At 39.6% G+C, this 22,561-nt stretch overlaps 1 protein-coding gene across 1 annotated transcript; it reads right to left on the bottom strand.

Moving 5' to 3' along the window:
* Positions 1-4,603: 4,603 nt before the first annotated feature.
* Positions 4,604-20,476, bottom strand: onecut1 (one cut homeobox 1). The gene is made up of 2 exons (XM_068017969.1): positions 19,241-20,476; positions 4,604-11,269 (listed from the first exon to the last, which is right to left on the bottom strand). Exons 1-2 carry the CDS (start codon positions 20,304-20,306, stop codon positions 10,977-10,979), a joined length of 1,359 nt encoding a protein of 452 aa, XP_067874070.1. The 5' UTR covers positions 20,307-20,476; the 3' UTR covers positions 4,604-10,976.
* Between the last annotated feature and the right edge of the window lie 2,085 nt (positions 20,477-22,561).

The raw sequence follows: 22,561 nt of genomic DNA, 5'->3' as shown, positions 1-22,561 counted from the left end.
CCCACCTCCAAGGAGTTTTACTTTACTTTATTCTGATGTCTGGTTGAATTCTGACTCTGAACTCAATCTACATGCAGCATCATTACAAAAGGAGATAGCTTCACATTGATGCCATGAATCTAATATAAATTCACTCAAATACAAAACTGATGATTATCCTTTTACTTCTAAATGTAAAAACAACAAAAATGTATAGCCTCTACTATTTACCTGCAGTCTTTTCCATAGTTGAACAGCCAGCAAACACTCATTACAAACTCACAGACCTGGTCTTCACAGTCAAAGAACAAATTAACTCTGAGAGCTTCTGTAATGTTCAAGAATCTCCTCCCTCCATTACTTTGGGAAACACTGCTGAAAGTTATTAAGTGGTTGAACTGAAATTATAAACACAATTGCCTGAAGTGTTTTCACATGTGAAACAAATGATTTCAATGATGCTTTCTAATTGATCAGTAGTCTTTAATGAGTAACATCAGGAGGCAACAGAACAAAACAATTTGTCTACTTACATAGAGAAACAAACCATTTTCCAGTTCTAAAGCATATTTAGCTTGAGAGTGCAAATAGTAATTTTGATAGTTTATATGTTATTGACTGGACTGGTTTGGTACTGAGTGTAGTAGAGAGAGTTGTGGTCAATAGCTGAATACTATATGATGCCACGCAACACATCTTAAGAATTGCTATTAATGTGTCTTGTCAATGAGCATAATAATATAATCTATGTATTGAGTTGGGTTCAATTGGATATGAATTATTTGCTTATTTTCTGTGTCCCTGACTTTTCCTGTCTATTCCTGTTTTTGTAACTGTGATACATCTATAATAGGTATTTTTTCTTCTGTAGGCTTCAGTTTTGACAGTTTTTATCTAATAATTATTGTACCAGAACTACAAATGGAATTACATGATCAGGTAAGTCAAACCCTTACATACTTCAATCTGCTTGAAATAAAGAAATTTCACCTGTATCTTACAACTGAGTAGAATTTCTTGGTATTCTTAACAACCATAAAACAAGAATTAAAATACTACAGATGCTGTAATTCTGAAATATAAAATAAAAATTAAAAAAGTAAAGGCAGCATCTGTGATGAAAGGAAGATAGGGTTAACGTTACAGATTGACCCCCCAACTAGTTCTGATAAAGCGCCATTTGCCTGAAATGCTCACCCTATCTTACTCTCCACAGGGCTGACTAACCTGCTGAGTGTTTCCAACATTTTCTGATTTTATTCTAACTAGCATGTCTAGTCTTATACAAGTTAAACCATTCAAGTTTGAAAATGTCAAGATTATGTACAAACATTCCATTTTTCAAAATAACAAGTATATAATTTGTTGTCTTACAACTTTCCTCTGATGAGAGATCCAACAGAATTGTCGCAAAAAGGGCCAACAATATTTTTAAATTAAACACACTAATGTATGTAAGATCAGTGGCTGTAAAGGTATATTTCAAAAATGCAATTTTTGAAAAAATATGAAGAAATTTAAAATTAAAAGCCAAATATCCTCTGCTAAGTGATAAATCTAAAATATTTAAGCAAGTTGGGGCTGTTAGATCAATGTTCTCAAACACTATTCTTACATTCTGTGAATACTTAGCCACAACCCATCCTTGATTGATAGGATAAAAATCTCTGTGCCAGCTGAAAAAGCACATGAAATGAGATTTAATATTCTTAACCCAGTTCTGAGTGGCCAGAAAAACACAACACAAAACCTGCCTATACTTTGGGACAAATTGGCACCAGCAAGCTCACTGGGAGAAACCATAGGATGGCTAGTATAAATAGTGGAAAACACACATTTGCATAATAGGGGAAAGTTTTTCATGATCAGATTAAGGTGCATTGTGGAGGCAGAGTAAAAGAAACTTTACTTTCTGTCTGCCTGGTGCCACATCAGACTTGAGATTGTTTGATGTCAACACTGGGTGCCAAAGTGAGAAATGTCCCATTCTCCAGTCATCCCTCACCTTATACAACACAAAATTCCACCTGAAACGATAAGCATACCACACTATTTATGCTTGGCAAAATTAAGGTGCATTGTGAAAACCTGGGCCGCATGGAGAATGCATCAACAATCATTTCCATACCTGCTTAGCATCTGCATTTCAGCAAGCAGCTCCAGAAGTCAATCTACTGGTGAAATTCATTTAAATTAGCTTGAGTAGTGGATTGAGGTTAATGGGCATCCCAGGTGCACACAGTAGTTGTACAATTTGATCTATAACCATTCAACTTTTCTGGCATTGGTATAATAGGACATTTGCATGACACAACCACATTAGCAGTGTAATCACAAGATGAATATGCCAGGAAGTGGGAAGGTGGTGACGGAGTGATAATGTCACTGGACTGGTAATCCAAAGGCTAATGCTCTGGGGACATGGGTTCAAATCACACCATGGCAGAAGGTGAAATTTGAATTTAATAAATCTGGAATTAAAAACTAGTCTAATGGTGAGTATGAAACCATTGTCGATTGTTGTAAAAACTCATCTGGTTCGCTAATGTCCTTTAGGGAAGGAAATCTGCTGTCTTTACCTGGTCTGGCCTACATGTGACTCCAGACCCACAGCAATGTGCTTGACTCTTATATGCCCTCTGAAATGGCCTAGCAAGCCATTCAGTTCAAGGACAATTAGGGATGGGCAATAAATGCTCACATCCCACAAATGAATTTTAAAAATCCTGTTGATTCCGCATTGTCTTGCAATGTGGGGTCACCTGGAGGAAGTGATTTGTCACAGTTGGAGCCAAACTAAAATTTGAAATGTTAGCTTTAAAGGCAATACGAAGGAGAACCTGAAGTTCCTAATTATCACAGAAAAGAAACTGATGGGACTATTTCCTAATTTAAAAACTTTCAGCAGTAGTTGCAGGCCCCTGGGCAGACCTATGGTTTCTGTGATTTGAGGGCAGCACGGCAGGCAGTATAACACAGCACTGTTGTTTCACATCATTTCAAAACTGATGCTGGTATCATACCAACATCCTAACTGCATTAGAATTCTGTGATATGAGCAATTTTATGCACTTGTATGAATTTCCTTTTTTCCACTATTTAATTGTGGCTTTTGCCCATTTCATTTTTTTAAGAGATACAGCACTGAAACAGGCCCTTCGGCCCACCGAGTCTGTGCCGACCAACAACCACCCATTTATACTAACCCTGCAGTAATCCCATAATCCCTACCACCTACCTACACTAGGGGCAATTTACAATGACCAATTAACCTATCAACCTGCAAGTCTTTTGGCTGTGGGAGGAAACCGGAGCACCTGGCGAAAACCCACGCGGTCACAGGGAGAACTTGCAAACTCCGCACAGGCAGTACACAGAATCGAACCCAGGTCCCTGGAGCTGTGAGGCTGCGGTGCTAACCACTGCGCCACTGTGCCACCCTACTATAGACAACTAATATCACCCAGCACATTACACCCCATATGTTACATTAAAAAATGAGATGTTCTGCGTAACAAGTTGAAATGGAATTCCAGGTTTGCCAACTCAATGTCACCTTTTGTTACATGATATTGTACCTAAATAAGTAAATGGATTGCATTACTACAAGTGGCCTTTCCAACTGTCAGTCATGGCATTTAAGAAGGCATTAGATAAACACTTGAAGAGGCAAAATACTGAATGGTATGGAGAAAAAGCAGGTAAAGTAGCTTGCATTGATGTGGAAATAACATTGGTACAGGCACTCTGGGACCCAATTGCCTCCTTCTGTGCTGAAATTAATATGGCTTTAAAATTAGGTTATAAACAAAATATTTGGTGGAACATACATTCTAATTAGAAGTCACAGAATGCTGATCAATCAAAAACATGCCCAAATTATTCTGTTTCCCTCCCACCAAAAAACTAGGACCTTGGAATATGGCATACAATATTAAGTCCCATCATGAATGCCTTTCGATGAAATTCCTTCTTTAACTACTTTAATGGAAGAATTCACTCAATTATAATGAATGAATCAATGCTCCAGTAAAATAGCAAAGGAATTGTACATGAAGTGTTAAGCAGATAAAATCTAAGCATAGTTTCAGACCATGATAGAATTAAGTATTGGTATAATATCGGTAATTAGAATAAAAGAAAGGATTTACATTTATGTAGTATCTTTCACAACATCCCAAAGGACTTTACAGCCAATGAAATACTTTTTTGAAGTGTAGTCACTGTTGTAATGTAGGAAATACATCAGCCAATGTGCACACAGCAAAGTCTCATAAACAGCAATATAATAATGACTGGATAATCTATTTCAGGATCTTATTTGAGGTATATATATCACCAGGGAGAACTTTCCTGATCTTCTTTGAATAGCCCAATGGGACCTTTGATGGCTACCTGAGAGGGGAGATGGGACCTCAGTTTAATCCAAAACATGGCACCACTGGCATTGCAGCACTCCCTCAGTACAGCACCAAGCTATCGGCCTAGATTTTGAGCTCAATTCTTTGGAGTGGGACTTAAACCCTCAACCTTCTGACACAGAGCTGGCACAGTGCTACCAAATAAGTGGAAGCTGATTGTAATAGCCACTTATATGAAGAGACAGAAAAGACAAAAGACCATCTACATTTAAAGTGCTGGAAAATCCAACATTTTATTGACTACATTTTGTGACTACATAAACGCTGAAACATTTTAACACTGAAAAAGCATGATGACATCATCACTTGCTTTTTTTGCTTAGCAAACACAGCAGATGATATTGCACGGCGTATAGTGAGAACATTAGCAAAGCTTAAAAACTAAAATAAAAAATCTTAACGCAGTACAGGGAAGATACCTAGAAACAAACCAGTATAATGCCTATTGCATTACACTCGCAACTACGCACAAAAATACATAAGAAGCGCTGGACTAAGAGAAAGATTGACAAAATATCAGCAATAAACTGTAATCATATACAATAATCACTTATTTGGAAATGCAGATGCAAACGCATAAACTACTACCGCTTTCTAATTTGCAAAATGTCAGCAAGTTGTCTTTTATCAAAACCCTTTTTTTAAGCTTTTCTGATTTCATTGCTATGGAAGAACTCCCTCTGCCTCTTGGAAGAGATACTATTATCTATGCACCCTTCACCTGTTGATTGTCTTAGGCGTTCTCTTTTAGGTATTAACTCCAAGGCAATCTAACTTGATAGCGGAAGTGCAAAAATGCTGTGCAACTAACCTTTCTCGAATTGAGCAAAAATAAACCTGAAAGTGTGCATTATTGATGATAGGATGCACGAATTGAATTCCTTGGACAAGAGAGGAAAGACACTGTCTAAATCCGATCGTAAATGCACCCACGCTTGTTGTTTCATGTTGGTGGTATATGTTACAATATTGGTCGCAATATGTTCTTACCATTGATGAACTGCTAACGCAACTCCATCAGTAGCCTTCATATTTGGTCATTAAACTGGTGCTACACCATCTTGGTTACATCCCATGGTTTGCTTCATTCCAATAATGTGTTTAGCAATATCTTACAGCTTATTTTATTAGTGCAGTTTTATATTGCGCTGTATATTGCAGTTGGAATGTGGGTATATAAAAATCACCAAGCACACACATTTTCGAGTTCATTACTGGTGTCAAGTAGTGCCTTGGAAAATCAAGTTGGTTGACAAAAGATAATATCCAACCACCTCGGTCGACATAATCATCGAAAAACATTAAAATGGAAGAGATTACAAATAAAGTATCCCAACGTAGCTCTGTCATGTGTGGTTATATGTTGGCGATTAGTAAGTGTGGGCAGAGCTGAATAATCTCCATTCCCCGCCCTCTAAAATTACTATTAGTTAAACAAATCTGCTTCAGCAAAGTAAGGACTGCTGGGAGCGAAGTAGTTAGTAAGAAAGATGTAGAAATACACGTTAAAATTGCTGGTAAGTGCGTCAAATGCATATTTATTAAAATTATATAAACTATGCTGTCAAAAACAGAACTCTAAAAACAATGGCCTCAAAGGTCGGATATTATCTTTTTTGTTCGACCGGGTGGCCTCTGTTCCAACAATGCTCGCCCCACAGGCACTTACACTTCAGGAATCCCAGGAGATTTCGGAGTGTGTAGTCTGATCTGAACTACCTTAATCAACGACACTCCCTTTCAACACCAGTAGAAGCATCAAGTGGAAAGAGTTCCCAGCGTCAAGTTAGTTTGCCTGTGAAGTTCTACGCCCTCTACTTTCTATGCCCGTGCGAATGCCAAATTAAAACTTAACGGTTACACTTCACAAACCCCAGTGCTTTAAAACGTTAAACAAATTTAAAATTCTTTGGATGTGCGGTCTTTATCGCGATAAGACCCTTCCTTTGTATATATTAAAAAAGAGACTTTAAACATAGCTTACGAGCCTTCTAAGTGACGAAGTGATATCTTGAACCTTGTTGTTTTTGGCATATTAACGTTTTGGCATCTGGCAGTGTTTGCAACACACGAAGTGCCTGCTAAGATATCTCGGAAGATGTTAGGCTCTGCAGTTATAGAGAATTTTGTTTTCCTTCATCAGCTTTCTTTGAACATGAGAACAGAACTCTACCTGCAGATTGTATCAGAAAGCTATGGTTGCTTTAGAAACCTACTATATACATCATTTCAACAAATACAGGTGCATAAATTAATACAAGAATCAAAAACTCCTTACATCAGACAAACTGAATTAAAACAAAATCACAGCACACGAACAATTTTGCAAGAAATACTGACACGTTATCATAGCAGAAAATGGCTTACCCTGTAAAAAGACTACATTAAAATATAACACAAAAGCCCAGTTTAATTTAAAAAGAAAAATTCAGGTTTCCTCCCACAACCACTGCAACCAACCCCACACAACCCCCCTCATCTTCAAAATACTTCTTCCTCGAGCGCATCAGAGTTCTGCCAAATCTACAAAATAAATAATTATAAAGCTTTGAAGTAACGTTAACAATTATCAAACTATTAAGTTCTGCCTTATCACATAGACTCTCTATACAACATAACCCTAAAGATTTATTACTATGAGGTATCTTGAGAAATTGGTAAAGAATGCACGGCCTGCGTTGTGTGAATACTCCAGGGCGCAAAAAAGAGCTTTGGTTGTCAGCAAAAAGTGGAAATATCCTTTGGTATCAAAGAAAGTTTCATTGCATGGTTGCACTGCAAAGCACCACGGTGAAGAGTTATTCCATTTTTTTTAAAATAGTGGCCTTTCTAGAGGCTGAGGTATTCAAGAGTAAGGTGAGAGAGGTCAACAGCGGTTTAACACTTTGGTTCAAGCAAGGCACTCGTCCTATGATTTTACAAATTTTGCAATATGTTCGCCTATAGCTTTTATGAAGAAAACTTCACACTGAGTGACAATAGAGGGTTTAAGGAAAGAACGCCGAGTAGCCCACTCACGAAGGCCGTGCAAGAAAAATCTTTGGTATCATCAATGTGATTAAAATCACGAATGGAAATCGAGTGAGGTAGCGTCTTTGGTTCACACTATAAATAGTAGATCTTTACACATTTTTACACGTGGAAGCAGCTATTTTACTTTTGCTTCTTTGTCTTAATACTAGTAAATGATTACCAAATGTATCGTAAAGCTAACCACACCACAAGATACACAAGGCCAGAATATTGTTAAAATCCGTCGCAATGGCCTCCTGCGTATGAACGCACCTGGCTAAATGCCACCTTTGAAAAATCACTAGTACATTGTCATTGTTCCGGAGGCTGTTTTTGTTAAAACGTTAGACAGTTTTCTTTGGTCGTCGAAGAGGGGAGTTGGGATGGAGGTGGGTTGGGCGCTTTAGAGGGAAAGGAGGATTATAAAACACTCTTCGAATTTATAACAGGGAATTAGCAGTAATAAGATTCAGTCAAGGGAAGTGTGCAAAGCTAGGAAAACAATGGATAGAAATACATATTCCATATCACCTTAATTTTCTGGGAGTGAGGGAGGAGAGATGGAGTGGAAGATAATAAGGACAGAAATGACTCCAACTCAAATTAAATCTGAATCCCTAAATATTTCACAGTTCTGATCTCCGATTTTCAGAAATTTCGCATCATGCATTCAAATAAACACCGGTACATTTTCAGTAGAAGGACACCAGAGACTTACATAACACTTCCAAAAGAGTGAGATTTCGGACAAGGGACAAATCATTAAAAAGTGTAAATGCATTACCACATTTTTCTTTCTGAATATGAGAGAAAGGCGAAGTTCTTCCACAGTTTAAATGCACCAATTACTCTAATTTTCTTAGGACCTAGGAATCCAGTTCCCCCACGTTCTATCACTTCACTATATAATTTTATCCAGTTTATTTGATGTCTGTACATTGTGTAATCCTCATTTGACAGCTGTTCGATAATAAAGACCAATTTTAAAACTGACGTTGCAAAACAAAACAAACTTGAAGATGAGCATATACTTTGGGGTTTTGCTTGCATATTAAGTTAGACTTGAGGTAAAGAAGTTATTTTAATGGGGTCCTTAAACTTGAAACAACTATTGTCACAATTGTTGACAATCCTTGTCATTTATGCAAGACATGTGCCATTTACTTTGACAAGCTATAAGAAATCTCATTGCAATGAAAGAGCCATGGCAGAATATAGCAACATTAACAACAGCGGTAGGCTTGTTAAGGCAAATTAAACCATGAGGTTGTTCGTCTTCTAGACCTGAGATTGAGTTATCAGTCTCTCTGGGCAAACCTGCTTTGAGTCGTATGTTTAGGTGTTTAACCAATAAAGTCTATTTTGTCTATAATAAACATTAAGCTATTCATGTGCCATGTCATACGCCCCATGAAGTTGTTGCCCAAGCCAAGTACCTTGTTTGTACCATCAACCACTTTATCTGATGGCATAGCTATGTGATATGAAAGTATCCTGAAAGTGGATAATAACATAATTAGTCGGGGGTACAAAATGGGCTGGTTTTCCACTGTGGCTCGCCGACTTCTTAACACAAGTGCAATGTTCCTGAATAAAAAAGTTATCTTTGGTTTTTTAGCAGAGACTATACATGAATTTTTTTTAAAGCACAAAGGGTAATATGTAACTGCAACTGGGTGAATGAAGAGTTGCATCCTGTCAAGGAACTTCACTAAAAGCTGAAGCGTATCTTGCTCAGTATCCCAGACTTGTATTCGACAGAGTTGGATCTCTGTTCTGTGTCACTTTGGAAAACTAACCTGAATCATATAACAACGTTTGTGTGAACAGCATTTGAGCCTCCCTTTTAGTTGGTGCATCAAGACTGTTTGATAGTTTTACTGTCAGCATTTGGTGAACAACAATTCTTGTACTGTACGAACGCCCCAGAGTTATACATTTTGCATTCCCAGATCCTGGCAGACCAATGTTGTAGATATAGTTTTGGCGTGTTTGATTGGGCGGGAGGGGGAAGACTGGATCTAATAAAGGCCAAGAGTTTAAACTTCCTTTGCTATTTGCTATCGTGACAATCAGTTTACATTATTCTGCACATTGTTTTAAAAAAAATCTATAATGAGGGAATATTTATTTTAACAATGTGGTTCATTTTTCAGGATTTAATGGTTCTGGGTCAAAATGTTTAACACAACAATGTAAATGACTATTTTTCCTGACACATTGGGGTAAGTACGGTTTAAGAGTTACGCTATAATTATCATTTTGTAGGCCAGGGGCTTAGAGTATACATTGTACGGTGTTGCGAGAGCTAAAGAACTTGGCCCGAAAGCATAACAGACAAGTACTGTAAAGTATGTAACAGGCGCTATAGTCTGCGCTGTTATTTTGTTCTTAAGTGGGGCGCTTTTATATGGAATTCTTGTGTCAAATTTAGGCGATTGTTGCTTCCAAATACAGGCTAGAATACACCTGGTAGATAACAGGAAAAGACTGCTGCTGTTAATAATTGATTTGTTGTAACAGTCCGTTCAATGGAGTATTCATTTCCATTAGCGTGTTTGACAATGCGTAGCCAATTCGAAAAACCGCACCATCCCTAAACACGCTTATTGGTCTGTGTAGTCATTTGGATAGCAAGGAACAGGAATATAATGATTCCTAATTGAACTGATCCTAATATTACTGGCAATTTTTTAACACACAAAATAAAAGTTCTTCAAATACAATATCGTATCATTAATTTAGTGTACAAAATACATTCGAATAGAAACTAATACGAGGTGATGGATTTCATCGTCGTTGAACCAGACTCCCAATAAAATTAATATTTGTGCTTCTTGCGAAATCTCGCTGTCATTTATCCTGCTCTTTGTTATCCAATATGATTTTGTTAAACTATACTGGGTTTGGTGATGTTGAAGCTTTTTTGGGGGGGGTTGGGGGCATTAGCTGTTATATACTGGTTGCATCTCGTCCGCCTATGGAACAAAGAGGATGTACTAGTGTGAGGTGACAGAACAGCTCTCTGAACGTTGAACACTGTGCCCAAATATTGGAGCTTTCGGGTTCAAACAGCAAAGAGCTAGAATCCAATCACATTCCAAATGAACACAGACGACTCCACAATTGTACTGTCATGCCTGAGCACAACCTGCAGACCAGTCCCTTGCAAAGTCTTTGGCCACTGACACGTACACTGTACTTTTACAACAAACACCTCCGTGGTATTTCCGTAGAAGTGAAATGGGTCAATGTTTGGAGTAATGTTCTTTTCATAACAACATGACGATGCTCCCCACGACTTACAGCCACACACGTTGAACGATGCTGAGTGATGAAGGTGTACGACCAGCGGCTTCTTATTTTTTTGCAAAAGTCATAATAAAGTGTTGTAGAACGGAGTCCTAATGCAGGTCAATTAAGTCTTTGGTTTCATTGGACATATAAATATTCTATTGTCTTTGAGTTCAGTCATTAAACCTGCTCTCTGAAGGTCCTGGTCTTATATTTTAAAGCTATTCCACCGAGGTTTAGTCCGGGGGGGGGGGGGGGGGGGGTTCTCCTTCATGCTTTGGTACAAGTGCTTGATGAGGAAGATGTGTTGACTGAGTTGGAGCTGCCGTCATCCTGCCACTTATCCAAACTCCTCCGGCGAGCGTTCATAAAGAAATTGCTGACGGTGCTCAGCTCCAGGCCCAGCTGCTGCGAAATGGTTATTTGCAATTCTTTGGACGGACGCTTGTTTTCTTTGAATATTGCGTGTAGAGTTCTGCGCTGAACGTCAGTGAAGACCAGACGAGGCTTTTTGGGCGCAGCGCCCCTCTCTTTGCCGTGCTCCTGCTCTTTTCTTTTGCACGCTGCAAAGCAAATGACGTAAAAATGAATCGATAAGCCACTTACAACGCTGAAGAAAATATCAGACAGTTTCTGAGCAAGGAACAGAAGTAATGATCTAAACAATATCGAGTTGCATTTTTCAGGCCAACCTTTCTTAGTTTTCAAATAAGATCCCAATTAGTCATTTAACGATTGGCGATTTCTTCCACAAGGAGCTATTTGTCAATTGCGGGTCGATTACTGACAACAATTTAAATGTAAGCAGTTGTATGTGAGTGGAGGAATTGACTAAATGGGAGTCGTCAGTACAAGAGATCTAGGGAGCAAAAATTAAATATATGCAAAGATTTATACAAGCGGCAATATCAAAGTACTTTCACCACACGAAGAAATAATTTATTCTTTTATAAACAAGGATGTTATAGTAGGTAGGACCTGCGCGTTACTCTTTGAAACGAGGAGCTAAGATTAGGATTATGTAACGGCCGATCGGGCCTTCCAACTCATTCTGATTGTTAACTCTGGAGTTATTTTTTTTGCTAGCTTTTTCGATACCATCTGACTCCAAGTCCCGGTGCACGTCTTCAGTTCTCTTTCTATTCATGAATTCGCCCAACTCTCGAATTGAGTTAGGAGACTTTGGATACCCTGTACTTGGTATCATTTTGTCCCCCAATCTCACACTTGTTACGTGGGAAAAATAAACTGACAGCAGAATCTGTCTTAAAGCTGTCACATGGCTTTGTGAATATTTTACTGTCGGGGGAAATAAATGCATTGGAACGAGCTTTGATGCCAAAAAAGAAATGGAATGAATGTTGCAACCAAAATACAGTTCTATTGGAGAGCACAGTATCAGATAGACTGCGCGGTTCTAACTGAACTCAAATCTATTGTTATAATTAAAATTAATGACTACTTTGAAAAGAGAACTACATATTGAAGACAAATTCTAGATTGACTCGATAAATACAATTGTTCACTATAAACTGAGATCGACGTCTTAAAAAGAGTATTAACAAACACTGGCATAAGTGAAATTGTGTTTTATAGTTTCTGTCGATAAGCAGTCTTGGATCAACATGCCTTCATCTTAAATCCGTTTTCCACAATACAATACAAACCAAATATTTGAAACCTTCAAAACGCACAGGAGGTGGTTCGCTCAATGACACAATGGGGGTCTTTTCAAATTGATGAAATTTTACTTAGAATTCAGTCTTTGTATCTTGCTTGTAACCACCACAATCACGAAGAAACTTGTTTTGTTTTGCATTTTTAAATGCACGCTGCTTAATAAAAAACTTACAGTTGTCAATGACTACAATGCAAAACTGTCCAATGAAATATGCTGCAGTAGAGGTCAACAGTCTCATCTCAGGAGGTGAGAGACTCAGGGTGCGGCACCTAACCTGCAGCCCAAGATAAAGATAGAGCTGCCAAATGTCATTTATCATGGAAATAACTAAGGGGAATAGGGGGATAGTGATCAAAATTACATAACGTAAGGTCGTTGCTTTTAAAAGGATGTGAACTTAAAAAATATTTTGGGTAACCAAACGCAGGGAGAATGGGATGTGAACTGAACTGTCCTTGGTGCTGAATACCATCTTCACACCACATCTGACCAGCGAAGCAGCGCCGGGACCCGAGTGTAAACAGCTTTTGCGCCACTCGTTCCATTTCAATCCTTTCCAAATCGATCTTACTTTGCAAAATTAAACACTCCGCGGGAGCGTAATGCCCATTCTAGTTAAAATAGTAACCCAATTCATTTATAATCTCAGCATATTGTCTGTTTTCGAGATAGAGTTCGTTGAAATCTTTATAAAAGTTGTATTTGATCACTGCTGGCTGTAACCGGGGAACATTGCTAATAAATCATTGATCACTACATAACAATACAACAACTCCTCGAGCTAACGTCCAGTGTTTACCCTTTGTACTAAATTACGTGAGCTTCACCTCGCTGCTCACTGCTCTAAATGTCAGTGCTTATATCTATAAATATTTATTCCAGTTCCTGACGTAAGGAACTGGAGCCACAGACTCAACCATTAGATGGCGCACTGGTCCTTTGGAACATGTCGACAGTGACTAGAAAACATTGAATAGTAAGGAACTCATTTGGTCTTTTATTATTTGAATTCGTTTCACACTATATTAATACTGCTACGTTTTCATTATGAAGCGGGACTGATAGAACAGAACTACGAAAAATCATCTTTACACACATTTAAGACTAAAGGCGGAAAAATGCCGCTTCGCTCATTCACATTTATAATTTGTTCTTCTTGGAAACACTAAAGACTCGATAAATAGAATGTTTTTGTTATTCACCATGCGAAGATTTTGATCTCAGATTTGTCAGCACGTGGTTTTTATCGAGTAAAGTGTGTGTAATGATATTAAATTACAGTCAAAATCCGAATAAAATATTACTCCCCTTAATAGTAAGCTACCAATGAAGATCCCATCTGAAGTAATACAATACTTTATTTTTCTAATTTGAAAGTAAACCGATTAACATATTTGTTGTGAACATTTCCACTGAGGATCTTTGGTCGCACCAATCAATGCGAAGTGGCAGAGAGTCTGGAATAATGATTGTACAAATTTTTAAAAAGCTCCCGCTGAAAAGCTTTAAGTGCAATCTGTGCCAATTTCGCTACAGCCATAGGGCGCCCTCCTTTGCCTCCCTTTAATTGCTTCTACGTCATTTGACCTAAATCAATCACTTCACTCAAATTAGATATAGGCAGATAACACTTTAAACTTCATCATTTACCTATTAATTACAATCGTCGTCATCTTCGTAAGTGCAAAAAGGCTATCAATAGTGATTTTAATTATTTACTGAAACCTAATCGAAACATGACTGTTGCACAAATAGCCAGAGACGAACCAACAGCAGCTTGTAATTCTATTCTAAATCAGCGGTTTGACGGTGTGTTTTGGTTGTAAAAATCATCGTATCCCGCAAACACCAGCTAAGAGTCTGCATATATAGTATTCATTCTCTATACATAGACTTCATCTAATATTGTGAATTGAATAAGCATGCCCTAATAGTCTTAGCACTAAATGTTCGAAAACTATGCTGAAATTGTTAGAATGTATTTTAAAGAGATTGCATTACCTGCCAGAATATCAGTAACATCGTTTAAATGCTTGCAAATGCCTTCAGTTTGGACAAACATTAACAGAAAGCAAATGTGACTGGGTATTAGGTAGTTATAAATCAACGAGGTTACAAGGACACTGACAAGCAAAATCAGGAAATGTCACAGGTGTAGAACTTTCCCAGAGTCCAGCTATTCAGCCTAAAATATTCCAGAACTCGGATCGTTTCTCTTATCGTTATAAAGCAAATAGCATACAACGGTGCAAACATTGGGAAGCAATGTTTTTCAAATGTAAAAATTCTACGTTTATGAGAATCCCAAAAGCTTCCATCTAATATGAGGCTGTTCCAATCACACAAAGACGCCCATCATACTCCAAGTGGAGTTGGTTTAGGCACAAATATAGAAAGACACGTCTGTTCACTTGCAAACAGGTGAATTTCTGGGTCAGAATTTTAATTAAAGTAATTAATCACAAGAGGCTTTTCTGAGTAATATATCCTACAATTCTTGAAACATAGCAAGGCCCTGTTAAAGGAGAACGCTGGAATAATTAAACATTTCAGGTTTCTAAGCAATGTAACATCAAATGCATAAAACATAGCCGAAGCAAATTATTCACAACTTTGTAAAATGCTTGTTTCACAACTTAAATTTATCAATAAAAATGCAGCTGGTGACATTTTCTTCTGTCACTTATGCTTTACTATGATTGGATCCCAGAAGGAAATAAAAGTCGTGAATTTCTTACACCATTGGTGTACACTTGCTAGTTTGCAGTAGCTGATTAGGCGCTGACTGCTGTATAAATTCGGGAACAATTCACTAAATTTACACCGTAAAACATCGTTTTTACAGTCTTGAAACAACCCATATTGGCTCAACGTTTTAGGTGCTGCAAGGACATATCTTACAAATATTACAACAAAAAATGTGGTCTGTTTTTTTACAAAAATGTACAAAGGAAAACAAGATACACTACCATGGAAAATGCACTAAATTCTGATTGCAGCTGAAATTTTACGCCAATCACGTCTACACTTGAACTTATTTTTGTGACTACAAATCATTGTTTGGAATTAACAATTTAATAAGAAATGGTGAACACCGACAACTGTTGTAATCACTTGGAGTAGTGGTTGCCTCTTTTCGTAAATAAGAAATATTTACTAATTCAATCTCAACTACACGGAACCCTTGAAACCCATGTCATTTATTTGCTCACGTCACTGTTAAATGGATTGAAACTGAAGGACTGACGTGATAATATATTCACAAAATACCGATTGAAAAGGCCTTTTAAATACGTAGGTCTGCGGATACAATTTAGTTCGAGTGGTTGATATCTAAGCTGGCCTCAATAGATTCCTGTCTCTGCGTTTTCAGTAAATTTCCACAAACTGCAGATCCTGACTTCTCCAATTATATCAAGGCGCAACACAACCAACAAGTGTAAAAGACCTCTAGTTCGCCTGCACCCGGACCGATCAGTGGGCGCCGTGAAACAATATTTATTTGCATTGAATTTGCAAATATTGTCAATAGTGAGCTGCGCTGTCACCAGTAATTGTAGAATGATACAATGCATGGTTCTTCCAACAATTTCGAAGGCTTTGAAACCAATGCGAATTCATAATGTCTACCTTTTGTTTTATATTCTCGACTGATAATTATTGCAAACACCCCACTAGAAGCACTGTTAGATTAACAGGCTCATTTTAGATTTTATGGAAATGAAGTTCTGAAGAGAATTTTATGCGTCTGTACTCGAATTACCAGACATATTGTGAAGCAGTGATAGTTAATAAGCAGCATTTTGAACACTGCGAGGAAAGATTTTTTGACCAGAATATGCTGCACTTTGTGGAGTTAGTATTTTTTTGTCCCAGTGCTTGTCAACAACTGCGGCCAACATGTGTCCAGTCTGCGCTTAAATGGTCTATTTAAATTGTTTCGCCAATCGCCCCGTAACCTGTTGCTGTCCCAATAGGCTGTTTGTTTAGAGTAGGATATTTTCCATTATGACCAGTACCATCATCTATTGTTTGAAAATCGCGATTTGAAAGTTATGAATTCGCTCAGTTCAAGATTTGTACCGTGTCATATAGTTCGTCTGTCTAAATGTAAAGCGAGTACTAATACAAACTATTAGCCCCCTTTTATTAATTTAAGAAACCAAATATAAACGTAATTTTAAAAAATCGTGCACTTAGATTTTTCAAAGCCAATGTGGATAAAATGGTGTAAATCTAGATTTGAAATATGACGAAGAAGGAACAAAATGGAGTCTGGGAAGGTCAGACATGCAATTAGTGTCCTCTGCTTACATTTGAAGACAGTACAGGAAGTGTCAAGACCTCAATATTCCTTACATGTAACTACCAATTTTTAGACTGTTTGCGGGAGGTTCAATGTAATCTCGGTATTGGAAATCCCCAAGGGAGCCGCTGGAAGAGGCAAACACAGGAGGCTGGCTGGACAAAGCAAGGAGAGAGCTGTATGAATAACACATTTCACTTAGCCCATAAAATTGTTTCTGCCTCTTCACAGAAGGATTTAGAAAAAAACCCTTATACAAAGTAATAAAACCCATCGATGTTCAGGAACAGGCTGGAATGAAAACCATCCCCGATTAGCAGCTGTTAGATAATCACTCCCACACAGGAAGCTCGGTGTGTTAATTGCGCCAAAAATTAAAACATAGTAATAAGGCATTCGAGTTAATGAGCACGTTGCTTAACCTCGAATATCGGACGGCTAATTAATTGTTTCTCTGCGGATTTTATGGGAATTGTTTATCGGGATGACACATTTTGGCACCTGATTTGTTAAAGATGTTTCTGTAGAAACGCGGCTATAATACTTCGATATCATATTCAGACAAGGAGTTTATTTCATTTTCTTTTTAAAAGCGGACCTACGCTTTTCAGCGTAAAAGAATAAATAATAAATGAATTGACTAATATATCACAGGTTAGGACACGATTGGATAGCTTTCTATCAGGTTGTTGAGTTTAGCAGCTATAAATATAATGACTAAACGTAAACATTTACTACTTAATGGACACACAAAAAGAATTCTAATGTCTGAGATATTGTCACTGACATAGCAATCTCCTTTGAAGGCCATGGTGAACTGAAATAAATGCATATTAATAAGGTAAACAGAAAGGCTTGTGTGGTTAAAGAGGTGATTAGCAAAACAAATCAGTGTGTGGGTATTTTCATGACCTGTTCCAACATCAGCCAGGCCGCCTTGGCAGCGTTTACCTTCACATCACACCCATAAGACTCTACAACATATTTTAATTCAAGTGGTTGTTTCCAGTATCGATCCATGCAAATAAATGGAGACTGAGGTCGACAAAATTGTCGTAAAAATACACTCAAGGCAGCGTCTAAAAATCGAACTACGCGAATGTTATCAATCGTTCGATGGAGATTTCTTGGCGAGCTATTTACTCAACCGTACGCATGCTCTTAGAGCGATTGGATTTGGATTTTAATTATAGGACATGAGAACTTAAAATAGGTCAGTTTTTAAATAGATTATATATATATATATATATATATGGGTTACGTTTGCCTTTTGCCATCTGAAGTTATTTAAGTTTTAAATGACAATATTCAAGCGGTAGACATGTTTTTGCACAGAAGCATCTTTCTGAATATTGCTCAATATTTTTCAGGAAATTATCGAGGTTAGCACAGAGTAGGTTTTCAGATGAAACTACAACCTTTGATGTAACACTTTAATCCATTCGCAAATAAACGTTAAACCGAACGCTAACGTACTATAAAGCGTTTTAAAACCAAAACGAAGCGCCCATTAAGTTTTACAGCTGGGATCCGGAGTGATTATGCATATTAATTGCTTTCTCATTATATATAACCATACCTCTTTATAAAAATGACCTACATCGGTCGAGCAATTACAAAAAATGTAACAGCCTTCCTTTGTGCACTTGAAGTCTGAATTAAAAATGCCCACAAGTGCACGTCAGAGCCTTGTGTGAGACGGATCACTGCTCCTGACTCTGCTTCAGATTGACTGACTTTCGTTCTCCTGGGAAAAATTAATGGAGACCTATCAGTTAATTAACAAAGCCTCACGCAGGGCCACACCGAGAGAACAAACACAAGCTTTCCTCACTCGGCGCAACACTATCCAAAAGTTACCAAAAGTAACAAGACGCCTTTTTTTTAGATTACAAAGCTAACGCTTAATAAAACTGTAGGGCTCGAAATAACACAAATTTAATTCTACGTATGGCTTCATATGGACTAGAGTCAAAGGGGTATGTGAAGCAATGATTAACCATTTAATATCATGAGTTTAAAAACACATTTGGATTACAGCCTATTCTGGAAAGGTTGTTACCGATTTAACTTGACTGGAATGACATTCCAGCAGGTGTAACGTGCAGTCCAAGACGTCTGAATTCTAAACTTGCTCTGAATGCAACCGGGCGACAAAACTAACGTGACATTTTGTGAGATTAGTTTCCATTCTCCTGTAGACATATTGTCATCAGTGCAGTTGGATCAGCGACTGAAAGCCGTTTCCCTTGAACAACTGAACAAAAGGCACAGGTGCAAGGGGGAGAAAGGCAGGGGCTACAACCGTCGCTGTATCCGTGAATATAGCATTGCTTACTGTACCAGATCAGGCAGGAGGGCTGTTTTCGGTTGTGGGTTGGGATGCTGGTATTTCAAGGCTCGAATAGAGCCCACTGATGTAGAACCTTCCACTAGAATGCGGTCTGTTTGTCTTGTTCTTTTGTATCATAGCCGCCCTGTGAATCCACTTACATTGTGTGACCATAAACAACAAGATCCCAGTCAAACGGAGAGTTCTGTCCTTACCTGCCAACCTCAAAGCTGACATCCTTTGGAACTCAGGTTCCTGCAGCCACTTCCACATGCGCCGGAATGTCTCCCGGCCCGACTTGAGCTTACTCCAGGGTTTGGGGTTCCTCAGCAGGTCGGACAGGGTGCCCTGTGAACGGCACAGTACCCGCTGCGCGAAGATGGCCTGTGGGATGCTGTAACGCTTGAGCTCGGTGGTGATCCTCTGAGCGATTTCTTTGGTGTTGATCTCCTCCAGCTGCCCCGAGCCCCCGCCACCCTGGGAGCCGTTGGAGGGGGGAGGAGGCTGCTGCTCCCCCCGAGCCGATGCCAGGACCTGGCCGTGGCCCTGTGCGTGCGGGTGGATGTGCGGGTGGTGGTGCAGGCCGTTGATGGGTACCATGCCCACTGACGGAGGGGTGAGACCGCGGCTCAGGTGCTGATCCCCCCGGGCCAGCATGCCCGGGTGTCCGTCGAAGCCGTTCGGGGTCGCCAGCACCTTGTCGCCGGGCATGGGTGCGGCGTGCCCGTAGTGTGGCAGCCCATGCTGCGAGTTATGGATGGTGCCCAGGCCATTGGCCAGAGAAGATCCGGACAGAGGTGACAGGCTCTGAGCCATATCCTTGTGGTAGTGGCTGTACAGATTGTTCATTGTAGACAAGCCCCTATCGTCTCTCATGAGCGTGAAGCTGCCGCTCACATTGCTGGGCAGCCGCTGGTGATGGTGATGGTGGTGGTGGTGGAACTTGTCCGACACGGTGGAGATGGGAGGCAGAGGCTGCAGCGGGGTCAGGGTGGTGTAGGTGCTGCTCATGCTCATCCCCGGCGGGGTCTCGCAAGCCATAGTCATGGTCGGGTGCAGCGGGGCGGCCAGGGCATGCTCCGGGGGCCGGTGGTAGTCGCCGGGGCCGTCCAGGATCGAAGCTATGCTGGACACCATGGAGCGAGCGTGGACCGGCAGGTTGCGGTGGCCGATCGAGCGGCTGTGGGGACTGTGGCTGCTCATCAGGTCGCCCGGCTGCACCGGATCATGAGCCACCCCCTGCAAATCGCCCAGATTCTCCATCGTCAGCTGAGCGTTCATGATTCCCGCAAGCCTTTAGAGCAAACATCTATCTGGCGTGGTCTCTGCGAGATCTCCACATCAGGATGCACTTTGCATGGAATTCATTCATTCATTCATTTATTATCCCCAATTTCAGCTATTGTTTTCTCCCAGACTTATTTTTTCAACCCCCAATCTTTTTTTTTGATGCTTTCAGTTTCCCCCCTCCCTCCCACCCTCCCAGAGGTTGGTTTTTTGTTGTTGTTTGTTGCTCAGAGCCGCGGTGCCAGCCCGCTCCTCTCCCTCGCCGTCTCTGCAGCCATGTCCTCCCTGTGTGTGTTTGCTCCACACTTCGCCTGTCTTTGGCCTGAGCCGCGGCTGCTGTTGCTGCTGCAGCTTCTCTCCCCTCCTCCACATCCCCCCACCTCCACAACTCCCCCCTCCCCCTCCCCCTCCCAATCTCCAGCAGCCCGCCCTGCGCACTCACTCTCTGCGCACTCCTCTGCAACCGCCCTGACGTCAAGCGACCAATGGGAATTTGACATTTAGTTCCGGGTTTCCCATGTCAACACAAAATCAAGAGAGAGAAAGAAAATCAAATCAAATCACAGCCTCCTGTTTAAAACAGCCCTGGCTCCAAACTGCGCATTCCCTCTCCCTCCACAAACACACATTCCACTATTGAATTCAACAACATATGCTGCATCTCAGACACTGCCTGTTCCTTTGTACTGACTTTGAACATTTCACTTCCATGCATTTTGCTTCCAGAATTTGTCAATCAGCAGGACTGTACATACGGATGACTGGTTAATTGATTAGGAATTTATTGAAACTGACCCGAAATTGACAGGCAGTCTGAGATATTTTACAAGGACGTTGTACACTGGGATCAACTCCAAACTAAATTTTAAAAAGCAGCCCTGTTAAAATCCACTTGCTTCTCAGAGACCCACAGCCCGTTAATTCCACGTAGTTTCATCGCAGATAAAAAAAAATACTGAGACCATTTTTTTCTCTCTCTCTCCCTTGTTCCTTGGGGAAAATTAAGTTGATGCAACGGCGACTCCAATGTATCTCAGGCTGAAAATGAATCGCAGACTCTGGACGGTCTATTTGTTTTTGGCTGTGGAGGGGGAGGGGGTTGCAAAAAAACAAAAATTAAACACTTGTGTTCTCGTCTCACAGCGGCTAGACAGGAGCTGAACATAGCGACTGGAAATTCCAGCAAAATGACGCAGGTGTAAAGTGCAGTCAAAAACTGGTTGCAACATGTTTAGCTAAATTTGTATAATATATGTTTGATCAATAAACTGAGCTTGGATAGGCCAACAAAAGGAGATGATGTAGATTTAATTAACCACACAAGTCACTTGACGACGACAGTGCAACAAAATTGGCAAACAAATTAAATGGGGAGAAAAAAGCTCCGAGCCATGGATCTATTTTTAGGTCGGCAATAGTTTTCTCGCATTGGACTGGGTTCTCTTTACAAAAAAAAAATAATGTCGATTCTTATCGGCAAACAATTAAAATAAATAAGTGTTTAAATTATGAGAGAAACAATGGGTTTTATTTCTAAAAGGGACGCTGGCCGACACATGCCGCTCTTGCTGTTTTAAGCGCTGGCCCGGTAAGGTACTGAGCAAAAACGGGACAGATGTGCCCATTGTTCTAAGATTAACAATAACGGATGGGGCTGGACAAGTGTTCGGAAAATGTGGCCCTGTTCTCGCAGGCGAACCGCGGGAGGGACGGAATTATGACATAATAGATTATGATATTTGACTGGATTCGAACAGATCTACACGAAATTGGTCAAATTGATTGGATAGCATAAAGTCGAATGATGTTATAAACGGGGAAAGTGTAGAATTATTGTCAGAATCTGCACGTACATACAACCGACCAACAGGAATCAATCACTCTATCACTCTTTTATTTCGGGAAAATGAGAACTATTACCGTGATGGTAATTATGACATGACAAAATGCTGAACACAGCATTAGCCAACAAAACATTCACAACAAACAGATGAATAGAATGTAAAACAAATCAGTGCAGCAACAGCTAATCTGTTACATTATCTGTTTTATCAATCCACACTCAGCATTAAATGGATACATTACATCATTTATATCATTAAGCCATTATCCTAGCATGAGTGTTTAAGCGGCAATTGTTTCCATCAGTTATTTGAAATACATCTACAGTAACAATGAAATAATCACTGTTAAAGACAACCATTACTTTGTCATGTTTCAAATAGTCATCAAAAGAAGTTTCATCAATT

This window comes from Heterodontus francisci, chromosome 38, assembly GCF_036365525.1.
Source record: "Heterodontus francisci isolate sHetFra1 chromosome 38, sHetFra1.hap1, whole genome shotgun sequence".
Classification (NCBI taxonomy): Eukaryota; Metazoa; Chordata; class Chondrichthyes; order Heterodontiformes; family Heterodontidae; genus Heterodontus; species Heterodontus francisci.
Note: the sequence above shows the minus strand (reverse complement) of the source record. Positions and strands in the feature narration are given on the sequence as shown.